Source organism: Mercenaria mercenaria, chromosome 16, assembly GCF_021730395.1.
Source record: "Mercenaria mercenaria strain notata chromosome 16, MADL_Memer_1, whole genome shotgun sequence".
Taxonomy (NCBI): domain Eukaryota; kingdom Metazoa; phylum Mollusca; class Bivalvia; order Venerida; family Veneridae; genus Mercenaria; species Mercenaria mercenaria.
In genome coordinates this window covers 13,377,602-13,393,163 of record NC_069376.1, presented here as the reverse complement: position 1 = coordinate 13,393,163, position 15,562 = coordinate 13,377,602, and the positions used below count along the sequence as shown (strand labels likewise).

Genomic DNA, 15,562 nt, shown 5'->3' with positions numbered 1-15,562 from the left:
CCGCTCGCTTAGCTCAGTAGGTAAACGCGTTGGTTTACGGATCGTGGGGTCGTGAGTTCGATCCTCGGGCTGGGCATATGTTCTCCGTGACTATTTGATAAACGACATTGTGTCTGAAATCATTAGTCCTCCACCTCTGATTCATGTGGGGAAGTTGGCAGTTACTTGCGGAGAACAGGTTTGTACTGGTACAGAATCCAGGAACACTGGTTAGGTTAACTGCCCGCCGTTACATGACTGAAATACTGTTGAAAAACTGCGTTAAACCCAAAACAAACAAACTTGAGAACCACTTGACCCAGAATGTTGAAACTTCATAGGATGATTGGACATGCAGAGTAGATGACTCCTATTGATTTTTGGGTCACTGAGTTAAAGGTCAAGGTCATGGGGTCCCGAAAAAGGAAAACCAATTCCGGTCAGTAACTTGAGAACCGCTTGACCCAGAATATTGAAACTTCAAAGGATGATTGATCATGCAGAGTAGATGACCCCTATTGATTTTGGGTTCACTGAGTTAAAGGTCAAGGTCACGGGGTCCCGAACAAGGAAAACCATTTCCGGTCAGTAACTTGAGAACCACTTGGCCCAGAATGTTGAAACTTCAAAGGTTGCTTGGTCATGCAGAGTAGATGACCCCGATTGATTTTGGGATCACTCTATTAAAGGTCAAGGTCACAGGGGCCTGAACATGAAAAACCATTTCCGATCAATAACTTGAGAACCACTTGACCCAGAATGTTGAAACTTCATAGGATGATTGCACATGTAGAGTAGATGACTCCTCTTGATTTTGGGGTCACACAGTTAAAGTTCAAGGTCACAGGGGACTGAAAGTGGAAAACCATTTCCGGTCAGTAACTTGAGAACCACTTGACCCAGAATGTTGAAACTTCATAGGATGATTGGACATGCAGAGTAAATGATCCCTATTAATTTTGGGGTCACTGCATTTAAGGTCAAGGTCACAGGGGCCCGAACAAGGAAAACCATTTCCGGTCAGTAGCCTGAGAACCACTTGACCCAGAATGTTGAAACTTCATAGGATGATTGGTCATGCAGAGTAGTATTTAGTAACTGCAGAGTTATTGCCCTTTAATTGTTTGAAATTCCACATATTTGTACATAACTTACCATTTGGTAGACTTTAAATCAACTTCTTTCATTCTTTTCCATGAACATTTATTATAAACATGTGAAGTTTTGTACCCACACTTGGTCAACCCCTTGCCTTGGTCACACCCCCCCCCCCCCCCCCCCCAAAAAAAATAAACCCCAAAAAAAACCCTTTTTTTTTTATTTTCCATCAAAATTTATAATCAACATGTAAAGTTTTATTTCCTCACCCGTCCCCCCCCCCCCCCCCACCCACACACACACCTATACTATCGGCGGAGGATACCAGTTCATCGGATTTGTTTGTTTTATTTGCAATCTTATTCAATTCGAAAGATTTGTGGTACTGATTCAAGACTAAATGATTGTAAGGGTTTTCTCATGAATTTTCTGTCATGTATAGTGTCAGTTTATGTAAAGATGATAATGCTCATGTTTTTTATACTTTTTGATTGCAGGCTAGAGAAGTAGGTAAAGCTGTTACACATTCCTCATACTTAGAAATGGAAGATGAAGATCTACAACAGTACTTTAGCATTTTACAGAATCTACTGTCAGATCCTGGTTATTTAGCTACTAATTCATCTTCGCAGAATGCTAAAAAGAAATTAACTCAGGTACTTTACGATTATTAACTTTAAATGTTCCGATAGAAAGAATATATCAAAAGCCTTAGTTTCAGAACTTAAAAAGTTCATATAAACGAAACGAAACAACGAAACAATTATTATTTAGTATATATATCAAATATGCCACGTCTCAGGAATGATTTAGATATAACACGATAGCATTTACAATTTTACATTTTACGTAAATTCTAGAGGTGTACTGGTCAGCAACCAGGCGATCCTTGCGTGTATCAGTGCTATACACTGGGCACGTTAAAGAACCAGGCTGTCTATTCGCAACGAGCTAGGCTAAGTTAGCCGGACAAGCCTGTATCTGATTTCTGATCTCTCTGTCACGGGGGCTTTGTCTCACTCTGTCCCTCTGGTCAGATCGCTCTGTGTCTGTACTAGTAGAGGATGAATTATGCGCCCTGTGTGGCTGCATTTGAACTATGTAAAGCGCCTATGAACGTGAAATTGATCATGAAAAGGGCGCTATATAAATCTGGTATAATAATAACAACAACAATAATAATAATAAATTAACAAATTCATGCGAACTGCAGGTTTGAAAAATCATTGTAATTTCTTCATTTGTCTAGATCTTGGTTGTGCAAAGAATTCCGCAGTTACACCTTTCAAAATTTTTGTTTAAATATCCCAACATCAAGAAAATGCAAGAATAATGTAAAATGTGTATCATATTTCAATAAGGATATAGTTATCTTTATACCATGTAAATGCTTTTTATTAAATGGAGGTAAATTCTTGAAAAAGGTAAAATCAAAATTGTATATGTTTAGGGATCTAAATAATTCTAGCATAACATAAAGAAAATGGAAAATGGCATAAAATATATTCTACGTTTAACGGTTTATTTGATACAGTGTGTGCAGACTTTATATCATTTTCTCTCCCGTGCAATGACATTTTAAGAGCTGATATATATAAGCATTTGAAATTTCATGTCAGCAATCCTGTCTTAGCAGATTATCTGAAACTACTGGACAGATTTTAAAAATACATGTACTTATTTTGGTCTACAATCACTTTTATCTCGGCTTCAAACTTAAGATAGTTACCCTAACTTTTGAGCCGACCATGTTTCTAATAAACGCCCGGGCTATAAATAGAATTATTACGGTATTCCTTATCATCACCCACATCATAGGGCACAAAGGCCTAACTCTTGCATTAATATTTCATGAATTATCCTCCTTTTTACTTAGAATTTCAGGGTAAAGTTTTGGTGCAAAGTTTTGGTGCACTTTCACCTTATCTCAGTTATTACTTAAAGGATTTGATTCAAACTTGAAATAGTTGTTCCGTATTATCACCCACACCATATTACACAAGGTGTGTAACTCTGGCACCAATTTTTATACGCCTGAAAAACGGGACGTATTATAGGAACGCCCCTGGCGGGCGGATGGGCAGGCGGGCCGGCGGGCGGCGTCCACAGACCTTGTCCGGAGCATATCTTCTACTTGCATGGAGGGATTTTGATGAAACTTGGCACAGTTGTTCACCATCATGAGACGGAGTGTCGTGCGTAAAAACCAGGTCCCTAGGTCTAAGGTCAAGGTCACACTTAGAGGTCAAAGGTCAAATTCAAGAATGACTTTGTCCGGAGCATATCTTCTTCATGCATGGAGGGATTTTGATGAAAGTTGGCACAATTGCTCATTATCATGAGACGCAGTGTCATGCGCAAAAACCAGGTCCCTAGGTCTAAGGTCAAGGTCACACTTAGAGGCCAAAGGATAGAAGAATGAAAAATTCAAGAATGACTTTGTCCGGAGCGTATCTTTTTCATGCATAGAAGGATTTTGATGTAGCTTGGCACAGTTGTTTACCATAATGAGAGGGAGTGTCATGCGCAAGAACCAGGTCCCTAGGTCTAAGGTCAAGGTCACACTTAGAGGTCAAAGATACGAGAATGAAAACTTTGTCCGGAGCATATCTTCTTCATGCATGAAAGGACTTTGATGTAGCTTGGCACAATTGTTCACCATCATGAGACGGAGTGTCATGGCGCAAGAACCAGGTCCCTAGGGGTTAGGTCAAGGTAACACTTAGAGGTCAAAGATACAAGAATGAAAACTTTGTCCGGAGCGTTTCTTCTTCATGCATTGAGGGATTTTGATACAACTTGGCACAGTTGTTCACCATCATGAGACGGAGTGTCATGCGCAGGAACCAGGTCCCTAGGTCTAAGGTCAAGGTCACACTTAGAGGCCAAAGGTCAGATACAAGAATGACTTTGTCCCGAGCATTTCTACTTCAGGCATGGAGGGATTTTGATGTAACTTGGCACAATTGTACACCATCTTGAGACGGAGTGTCATGCACTGGTCCCGTCTTTTGAATTACTTCCCTTTGCTGTTACTGTAAATAGCTTATATTGTAACTTTTTCATTACAAGTCGTAGGGAAAAATTGAGACCACTTTTCTGTAGTACAAAATGCATGTTACATCCAATTCTGAGCTGTATTTTGAGCTATCTCTACCCATGCCATGAATATCCTACCACTTTAGATTTCATACAGTTTGCCGGGTTTTAGTGATGAATATAGCCAGTCTATCCCTCTGATCCATGACATTCCGTGCAAAGCATGGTTGCAAATTCATTCCGTGCAAAGCATGGTTGTAAATTATCTAAACACATGTACACTGCTGACTAGCGTACAAATTAAACCAACTATCAGTCAAATCGAGTGTGCAATATTTACTATTTGTTTAGTCCTCGTTGCTTCTGAGGGATCTATTTTTCAGATTTTGTTAGGGCCTAATATATTATGTTGTTATTAAGTGATTAAGTATATATCAATATCTATTTCAAGAAAAAAAACCCAGATAATTTTAGGATTTTTTTAATGATAACATCCTTACATCATTTAAGATATTTCAGCAAATAACTTTTTATTTACACTACAGTTTGTTCTTTGATTTTAATGCCGACCGTAACTTTGTAAATTCTTGTCCGGGCTGTAATTCTGTCATCCATGAAGGAATTTTGAAATAGTTTGGCATAAATATATTAACCTGAATGAGACGACGTTTCATGTGTAACACTCAGACCCCTTTCTACAAGGTCAAGGTCACACTTAGAAGTCAACAGTCCGGATCGTAACTTTGCCATTCATCCACAGGCGCCAGACACATAACCAAGTATTTTACTTAATAGACCTATATATGTATATAATAGACATTATATGTGTCTGGCACATGTGCATTCATCAAGAGGTTTTAAAAGTACTTAGCATAAACGTTTATCAAAATGAGAACCCTAGCTCCAAGTTCAAGGTGTTAACAGGGTTATTTTTGTGTCCGATCCATATTTCTGCTATCCATGGAGGGATTTTGAAATATCTTGGCTTAAACGGTAACTATATAATCAGATAATGTGTCACGCGCAAGATCCAGATCCCTTGCTCCAAGGTCAGTGTCTTATTTAGAAGTCATATCATAATAGATCTTTACGTGTCCGATATATAACTCTGTTATCCATGAGGGGGTTTTGAAACAGCTTGGCATAAATGTTTACCATAAGGAGGCAATGTGTTACGCGAAAGACCCAGACCCCTAGCTCCAAGATCAAGTTTACACTTAGAAGTCAAGTGAAAGGTTAAAAGGGTCTGTTTCATATCCGATTCGTAACTCTGTCATTAATCATGTTACAATCTAAATATTTTAAGAGTTTGTACCAATTGCAAATTAGCTCAGTGGTAAAGCATACAGTCCATGTTAAACAGATCTTTTACCGTGTGGGTTCGAAACTCACCATCGACATTATTTTTTTTTCTCGTAAACATTTAGATTCCTTCATGAACTATGTGACAACACAACAGAGAAGTATCATAAGCCGATATGGCAGATCAGAAAAGTTTACCATTATATCAAAGATGATATTGACTAAATGCATGCATTTAAGCCATGCAAATAATAAACATACTGTTGTTTTATATAAAGGCATACACACAAATACAAACCATCAAAGAAAGAAACAAAAATATGGGAATGAAAATGAAAACGAAAAGAAAACACACACACACACACACACACACACACACACACACAAAGGAAAAACATGAAAAAACTCACGTAGATTCGACCTCACAAAATGATTACGCGCAAGACCCAGACCCCTAGCTCCAAGATCAAGTTTACACTTAGAAGTCAAGTGAAAGGTTAAAAGGGTTTGTTTTTATATCCGGTTCGTAACTCTGTCATTAATCAAGAAATTTTGAAATTAATTAGCAGAAATATTCCCCGATAATGAGAAAACGTGTCGTGCATAACAACCAGACCACTAGCTCCACGATCGATGTCACATTTAGAGGTTAACGGTTTTCTTGGTGTGTTTCTTGTCAGTTCCATACCTATTCCGTCGATGAAGACATTTTAAAATTACATAGCATAAACGTTCCCTATATTAAAATGACGTGTCAGACGCAAGTCCAAAATCTCTAGTTTCAAAGTCAAACTTAGATTAAAAAGCTAACATTTATGTTTCTTGTCTAGTCAATAACTCTGCCATCATCAAACATTATTTGTCACAATTTTCCCTATGATGAGGTAGTGTGTCATACTCAAGACCCAGACCCTAGCTCTAAGGTCAAGGTTACCTTCAGAGAATTTTTTCTCTTGTCGACATATTAGTCATACCTTACACTATTCTGGCATATTTTGCGCATCGAACTGTAGCATTCTTGGACAAACCTCGGGGGCGTTTGTCACTAATAGTGCCATCTCTTGTTTGAGCTTCAATTCTAACTTTGAGAGTTATATATATTTGTACTTATCCCTTTAAAATGTCAAGGTCAGTAGTGGCTATTGTCAAGTTACCTTAAAGACATACCACTAACTAAATGTAACCTTTTGTATTTCCATAATGCTGTCTGACTAAAGTACATCTCCTATTACGCTATACTTAGGATCTGAAGACGTGCTATTGATATCCTCGTTCTGATGACCATTCCGTTAGCCAGGCAAAATGCTTACTTACAACATTTTGTAAGAATAAAAAATCTGTAAGCGACTGGTCCCGGATTCGAGTCCCTGACAGCCTACACATTTTTACTTACTTACAACATTTTGTAAGAATAAAAAACCTATATTTAGACTGGGTTTTTGATAGTTACATTTTTTATGACGTAAAATATCAGCCGGTTAGCTCTGTCGGTAAAGCGTTAGCTCTGTCGGTAGAGCACTTGCTCTGTAAGCGACTGGTCCCGGATTCTAGTCCCTGACAGCCTACATATTTTTCTTAATTTTTGACATTCGAACAAGTCGTCTGATTGGTTAAAATAAAAAATAGAATTGCGAAGATAAAAATAGAAATTCTGGAAATCAAATACAAATGTATATACAGACGACGATTAAGAATGGGTCATTCTCGGATTTTCGTTTAGAAGATCAAGTACTTCAGTCAGATTGTTCCATAATTGTAATTATACATTTTTGTATGGAGAAATGAGAAATAACAAGTGTCTAATTACAGTTTGACAGTAACAGATATAAGGCTAAGACAATGTATTACTAAATATATTATTCAATTAATGTAGTAGTATGCATGGTACTTCATGTATTAAGGTGAGTTTAGATCACACTTTGTTTCTATATACAGTGTAAGATAGTTATTATTCTATTTTTTTATAAAACTATACTGAGAAGAGAATGACTGAGTAAGTTTGCAATGAAGTTATGAAAACCGGACTGAGCTTGTCCACCTGTCATCTTGTAGAATAGTTGTATGATACCAGTATTACCAGAATTATTTGCACAAAGTTCATGTGGGAGGAAAAAGTAGACCACTAGGTATTGGTGGGTCTTTAACTCTTCTAACTTGTTAAATACCGATGGATAAAAATAAATGCTATAGCCTATAATTAACGGTCAATGCGAATACGTTAATGTTACACACCGATAGCCACACGAAAACTACATGCAGATATAGACTTGCCACAGTTCTCTACTGCGAAAATCTAAAGTGGTAATTTTGACCGGGAATTCACGGCATGTGGTAAGGATTTTTGTGTGGACTTGTAATTTTTTTTTTGTTTGGATTTTTTTTTCTTGTATTTTGGTGTATTTTAAGGTATCTTAACCTGGTAATGATTTTTTTGTGGACTTAGAAAAATAAAAGAATTACAATAATTTCTTAAAAAAACCCAAAACATTGTAAAGGACTAGAAAATTAAAATTCCATTTGCAAATACAGGTGCTAATGTAAAAAAAAAAAATTGCTGTGACGGGCGTATATTGTGACATTCTGGCACTCTTGTTCATAAATAATGCCACCCCCTTGTTACTTAGAATTTTATGTTATATGTTTAATGCATTTCCATCATATCTGTGTTATTTCACAAGGGATTTGATTCAGACTTAAAAGAATTGTTCATCATCAATACCTATATCATTTGACTCAAAGGGTATAGCTGTGACACTTGTATTTTATGATTTACTAAACTTTTGTACTTACAATTTCAGGATATAGTGTTAATACAGTTTCACTGTATCTCTGTTATTACTTGATGGATTTGCTTCAAACTTAGTTGTTCCACCTTACCACCCACCTCATTTGACACAAGGTGCATAACTCTGTACATATTTTTCATGAATTATTATTAAATATTACCTCTCTAATTACTCACTTTTTTGACACAGACTCAAGCTATTGTGCAATATCTTCATCCATCTTTGGAGTCATTAAAATACTCCAGTGACAGCTCCAGTTTCCTCAGATGTGCCCAGTTTCACTATCCAGCATCGAAATAGTCGAGCGCGCTGTCTCCTGTGGCAGCTCTTTTTTTACATATTCTTAATAGAACAGTTTATCCGCCATTTAAGATATATCAATATCTTAAAAAATGAGCATCGAGAAGTTGGCACTGACGAAGATCGAAAATCGAAATTAAATTTCTAGCCAGCTTTAAACTTCGAGCCAGGTCGAAGATCGAAATTTAACATTTAATATCAATTTCGTGCTTGCTATGAACTTCTAGCCAGCTCGAAGATCGAAATTCAAGATAGAATTTCGAGCCAGCTCGAAAATCAAAATTCAGATTTTCTAAAATTTGAATTTCGAGCTGAGGTTGAATTTCGAGCCATCTCGAAGATCGATATTCAGATTTTCAAAAAGTTGAATTTCGAGCTGGGGTTGAATTTCGAGCCAGCTCGAAGATTGAAATTCAGATTTTCAAAACGTTGAACTTCGAGCTGGGATTGAATTTCGAGCCAGCTCGAAGATCGAAATTCAGATTTTCAAAAAGTTAAATTTCGATCTTCGAGCTAGCTCGAAATTCAAACCCAGCTCAAAATTCAACTTTTTGAAAATCTTAATATCGATCTTCGAGCTGGCTCGAAATTCAACCACAGCTGGAAATTCAACTTTTTCAAAATCTGAATCGAAATTCAGATTTTCAAAAAGTTTAATTTCGAGCGGGGGCTGAATTTCGAGCCAGCTCGAAGATCGAAATTCTGATTTTGAATTTTGAGCTGGGGCTGAATTTCGAGCCATCTCGAAGATCGAAATTCAGATTTTCAAAAAGTTGAATTTCGATCTTCGAGCTGGCTCGAAATTCAACCCCATCTAGAAATTCAACTTTCTGAAAGTCTGAATTTCAATCTTCGAGATGGCTCGAAATTCAACCCCAGCTCGAAATTCAACTTTTTGAAAATCTGAATATCGATCTTCGACCTGGCTCGAAATTCAGCCCCAGCTCGAAATTCAACTTTTTGAAAATCTGAATATCTATCTTCGAGCTGGCTCGAAATTCAACTCCAGCTCGAAATTCAACTTTTTCAAAATGTGAATATCGATCTTTGAACTGGCTCGAAATTCAACTCGAAATTCAGATTTTCAAAAAGTTGGATTTCGAGCTGGGGTTGAATTACGAGCCAGCTCGAAGACCGAAATTCAGATTTTCAGAAAGTTGAATTTCGAGCTGGGGTTGAATTTCGAGCCAGCTCGAAGATCGATACTCAGATTTTCAAAACGTTGAATTTCGAGCTGGGGTTGAATTTCGAGCCAGGAGGCTCGAAGTTTAAAGCTGGCTAGAAATTTAATTTTGATTTTTGATCTTCGATGTCAGTGTCAACTTCTCGATGCTAAAAAAAATGCCCCTATATTCCTGTTTTCATAATAGGAATATGTTTCAATATTATATAAATGTCTTGGCAACTATATAAGAGATTATATTCCAGCTTCAAAATGATACCTTGGTCATTGACATAGAGGATATCCGGAAAGTGCTCGATGATGTTGCTAAGGCAGTTGAGAATGAACTAAGAACTGAAAAAGATGAACACACGAAGAAAGCTGAAAAACAAAAGTTAGAACTAATCAAGATCACAAACAAGTCTGTTAGTGCTTTTAAAAGGCAAGAAAAATGGTCAATGTTTGAGCTAGATAAAGTAATATCTGCAGTTGTGGAAACAGAAGTACATACAAAGGAACCGGTAATAGAGGATCACTCAATACAGAAGAGTCACCAACATGAAGCTGAGGGTAAGTAACTTCCATTTAAACTCTATGAAAAACACTAGGGATGCGAGTACCGACTTTGGTATTTGAGTACTCGCCATTTTTTTCCATTTATTACAGACTTATGGCCCTTCAAATAGCCAAAATAGTTGATTCTTTATTTGTGATGCTCATAGCTCAAAAATATATGGCCTAGAATAATGAATCCTTTTTATACAATGTTTGTTTAGGCTAAACCCCATTAACACTTCAAACTTTGAATTATTGCCCCTTATTTGTGACAAATGTACCAGTGGGGGGTGTCCTTCAGACACATTCTAGTGTTTCAAACCATTTTTGTCGAGCACGCTTGCGGTGAACTCAATATAGTCGTCACTTTTTGCGGGTCGTTGTATGTGTGTCCGTGCGTGCTTCCGTCCAATTTTGTCCGTACCATAACTTTGACATGCATGGACCAGTCTTATCCATATTGTGCATGAATATTTATGTCAATGAGAAGGAGTGTCATGCGTAAACCCAATTATCCTGTCTCAAAGGTCAAGGTCACAGTTGGAGGTCAAAGGTCTGCATGGACCAATCTTGCTTATATTTGGCATGGATGTTTACCTTAATGAGAAGGAGCGTCATGCGCAAACCCCATGTTCTAAAAGGTCAAGGTCACAGTTGGAGGTCAAAGGTCAAATTGAAGTTTGTCCAGAGCATTTATTCTTCATGCATGGTGGGACTTTGATGTTACTTGGCATGAGTGTTCACCATTATGAGACAGAGTGTCATGCTCAAGCCATGTGAGACAGAGTGTCAGACGCAAGAACCAGGTCCCTAGCTCTTAAGGTTGAGGTCACACTTAGAGGCTAAAGGTCAGATACAAGATTGACTTTATCCAGAACATTTCTTCTTCACGCTTAGAGTGATTTTGCTTTTGATGTAACCTGGAACAAATGTTCGCCACAATGAGAGGGATTGCTTGCACAAGAACCAGGGCCCTAGGTCTAAGGTCAAGGTCAAACTCAGAGGTCAAAGGTCAAATTTAAGAATGACATTGTCCGGAGCATTTCTTCTTCGTGCATAGAGCCATTTTAATGAAAACTTAGCACAGGTGTTCACCACCATAAGACACACTTTGTTTTTAGAATTACTTCCCTTTGTTTTACTTATAATAAGTAGCTTATATTGAAACTGTTTTTATTATTGGCTGTACGGAGAAATTGAGACCACTTTTCTGTGATACAATATGCATGTTACATCCAATTTTTTAACCTGTAGACCTGAATTTTTGTGATCGTTCGATGTCCGGCGTATGTCTGTCGTCAGTCTGTCTGTCAACATTTAGCTTGTGTATACGATAGATGTTGTATTTTTCAATTGATCTTCATAGAATTTTGTCAGAATAATTACCTTGTTAAAATCTAAAATGAGTTTGAAAATGGTTTATCTGGGGTCAAAAACTAGGTCACTAGGTCAAATTAAAGAAAAACCTAGTGTCTGCGATAGACGCTGTATTTTTTAATTGATCTTCATGAATTTCGGTCAGAATGATACCCTAGATAAAATCTAGGCCAAGTTTGAAAATGGGTCATCTGGGGTCAAAAACTAGGTTACAGGTCAAATTAAAGAAAAATCTTTCGTATGCGATAGAGACTGTATTTTACAATTGATTTTCATGAAATTTGGTTGGAATGATAATCTTGATAAAATCTAGGTCGAGTTTGAAAATTGGTTATCTTGAGTCAAAAACTAGGTCACTTGGTCAAATCAACGAAAACACTTGTGTATGCGATAGAGGCTGTATTTTCAATTTGTGCTCATGAAATTTAGTCAGAATGGTCGCTTTAATGAAATCTAGGTCGAGTTTGAATGTGGGTCATCTTTGGTCAGAAAGTAGGTCACTAGGTCAAATCAAAGAAAAACCTTATGTATGCCATAGAGACCGTATTTTTCAATTGATCTTCATGAAAATGAATGCCTTAAAAAATGTAGATTAAGTTTGAGTATAGGTCATCTAGGGTCGAAAACTAGGTCACTAGGTCATATCTAAGAAAATACTTGTTTAAACTCAAAAGACCACATTTTTGTTTCAATCTTAATGGGCATTCTATTTGTTTCCATGAAGTTACTAGGACAAACATGTTTACACTGTTATGTTGTGTTTCTCAGGTGAGCGAACAAGGACCATCTTGGTCCTCTTGTTTGTGTAGTTTGACTTATCTCTACCTGGTTAAGAGTTATGTTGGACTTAGTGTTGCATGGCAATACTTCATTAACTTGTTTTTCTCTTGAGTAATCAATTACTAAACGTTGTAATTGATACTCTGAACATCGGGCGAATACTCAGTTTACCGTTGCCATTCCTGAAAACACATATAGTTAAAAGTGTTTAATTAAAAAATCAGAGCTACTTTTAAATAATAGCTCCAGTTATTTTTGGGACTGCTGAAATTTTATCTCCATATTAAGTCATGAATTTTTCAGTTGTAACTGATGATGTCAGCGACTATGACGTATAATCGACTAACGCTGTGAGCCCAGCATCTTTTCCCATTTTCGTCTGGGAACCGTCAGAAAAAAGTTAGAAAAGTCAGCCGTTAGAAAATTTATTTTCGTTTTTCATCACCACAAATTTGGCATATTTTTTGCGTGTGAGTGTGTTGGGACAACCAGCTGCCAGAAAACTGAATTCTATGTTGTTGTTTTTGTTTTTTTTTCATCAGCACCAATTGTTTTTGTCCCGATTGCGTCGCAGTTAAAACAAAGCAAAATGATAGAGTCTCGTAGGACAAGAGGACGGAAAAGGAAGGCGGATCATTTGTCTGAAGCTTCATCAGTGCCAGTGGTGTCGGTGTCGGACATGCCAGCAGTTACGGTGTCGGACGCTCCAGTGAGGTCCGAAGTTGTACCAGTGCCAGCAGTGACAGCGCAGGATGTGGATTCGGGGTCATCTAGGTCAGCGTTGGGGACAGTGACTGCTGAAAATGCGGTTTCGGGGTCATCAAGGTCAGCATTTAGGACATTGTTTGCTGAAGCTGCAGTTTCGGGGTCACCAAGGTCAGTGTCTGCTGAAGATGCGGTTTCGGGGTCATCAAGGTCAGCGCTGGGGACAGTGCATGCTGAAGATCCGCAATGGAATCAAATTTCCGAGACAGGTATAATTATTCCAGTTATTGGTATTAATACCGAAATAGGGGCAATGATACCATCTAATATTAGAGTCCAAAGAAAAGATTATTGCAGGAGCCTGTTTTGATTTAGGATCGTTTTTAGCTCGACTATTCGAAGAATTAGTCCAGCTATTCTACTCACCCTGGCGTCGGTGTCACACCTTGGTTAAGTTTTTGCATGCAAGTACATACAGCTATCGTTTAAAGGCATATAGCTTTGAAACTTATTTTTTCTTTTTCTAGGTCAATTATCAACCTCACTGGGTCAAGTTCCATAACACTGACATGTATTTTGTGCAAATTATGCCCCCTTGTGGACTTACAAAATTCTGCTTAAAGTTTTGCGTGCAAGTACATACAGATATTACCAAAAGGCATATTGATTTGAAACTTAATTTTACTTTTTCTAGATCAATTACCAACCTCACAAGGTCAAGTCCCATAACTGTGACATGTATTTTGGGCATATTATGCCCCCTTTTGGACTTTGAATATTCTGGTTAAAGTTTTACATGCAAGTTACTATCTCCAAAGCTAATGCTGATATTGAATTGAAACTATACATGTGTATTTGGGGTTATAAAACTAGTTGATATAGTATGGGGCCAATGAGGTCTACCATGCACCCCTCCCTAGACTTTTCTTCATAGGTACCAAATTGTTCAGCAGGACCAACTCTTTCAAAATCAAAAATGTTCCCATGAAAAAACTCTTTTGAACTATATATGATTTCACTGTTTCCATGGCAACCGTTCATTTTTGAAAAGGACGACCATATAGATGATAATCAGTCATATCTTGGTCAGTTTTAGCAATAATGGGGTCCCCGAGTCAGATATCTGGATGAGGCCTTTGCTCTCCGATACGATTAAATAAAGACATCTTTAATGTTAGCTCTTAGTACAATATGGAGAACTTAGCACTTGCCTGGAGAGAACTGAGTAGTTCTAGAACAGAATCCATGGACAATTGTTAGGTTAACTGCTTAACATTACATGACAGAATTTCTTTTGCAAAGTGGTGCTAAACCAAACCTAATAAACAAAAGAAAATATGCTAGTATTTAAAGTAAAAACGTTATATTTAAAACAAAAACCAGCTGGACAAAACTGTTTAGTGATACCAAATCAAGATATAAGAAATATATAAAACTTTACACATATGAAATAAATAAGATTATTGTAGTCATTTTGAAACATTTACAAGAATGACAGAATGTACAAAATATTTTTTTTGGTATTCTAAATTGTACAGACAAGGACTAAAGTTATTGGAATATTCCTTGATATACCGTAACATTAAACGAAACACTTCTAAGAGTAACTATGCATCAGTCATAACAAAAAGCTTGATTATCAATATACCAAAGGTTATGACCAAGGCATGACCTCTCTTTGTCAAAAGTTCAAACTGTAGCAAGAAACTCAAGAGTATGATACAAATTGCTTCAGAATCAAAGTGTAATCAAATTTCATTCATAAAAATAAAGTGATTTTGAGAGCCTATGATCTTCTTTTGTCATTTGCTTTCTAATTTATGAATGATATGCTATAAAGCAACATATTATTCATAACAGATAACCAACAAAAGAGCAAATATGCTATATTAGGAAACATTAAAGTGAAAACATCGTAAGTAACATCTTAATCAAGACGTGCAGAATTTGATTCTTGTAACACTACTGCCTCTTACTTCGTGCATTTCATATTTTTAGCTCACCTGTCACATAGTGACAAGGTGAGCTTTTGTGATCACCCTTCGTCCGTCGTCAGTCTGTGCGTGTGTGCGTCCGTGCGTGCGTCCGTCAACAATTTCTTGTCTGCACGATAGTGGTTTCATTTATGATTTTATTTTAACCAAACTTGCACACAATTTGTATCACCATAAGATCACGGTTCCTTTCTTGAACTGGCCAGATCCCATTATGGGTTCCAGAGGTATGGCCTCTGAAAGGGCCAAAAATAGCTATTTTGACCTTGTCTGCACAATAGCAGCTTTATTAGCTCACCTGTCACATAGTGACAAGGTGAGCTTTTGTGATCACCCTTCGTCCGTCGTCCGTCCGTGCGTGCGTCCGTGCGTCCGTCCGTCAACAATTTCTTGTCTGCACGATAGTGGTTTCATTTATGATTTTATTTTAACCAAACTTGCACACAACTTGTATCACCATAAGATCACGGTTCCTTTCTTGAACT

At 37.3% G+C, this 15,562-nt stretch overlaps 1 protein-coding gene across 3 annotated transcripts in view; it reads left to right on the top strand.

Moving 5' to 3' along the window:
- LOC123540074 (uncharacterized) overlaps positions 1–15,562 on the top strand; it is a 180,335-nt gene that overhangs the window by 57,209 nt on the left and 107,564 nt on the right. Inside the window, exons 3-6 of one of the 3 annotated variants that reach the window (XM_053526120.1) lie at positions 1,575–1,733; positions 9,933–10,236; positions 12,921–13,203; positions 13,255–13,352. In XM_053526120.1, coding sequence (XP_053382095.1) covers positions 1,575–1,733; positions 9,933–10,236; positions 12,921–13,203; positions 13,255–13,352 — 844 coding nt within the window. Of the gene's footprint in view, positions 1–1,574; positions 1,734–9,932; positions 10,237–12,920; positions 13,353–15,562 lie in introns of all 3 variants that reach the window. The other 2 variants (XM_053526119.1, XM_053526121.1) reach the window with 2 other exon arrangements.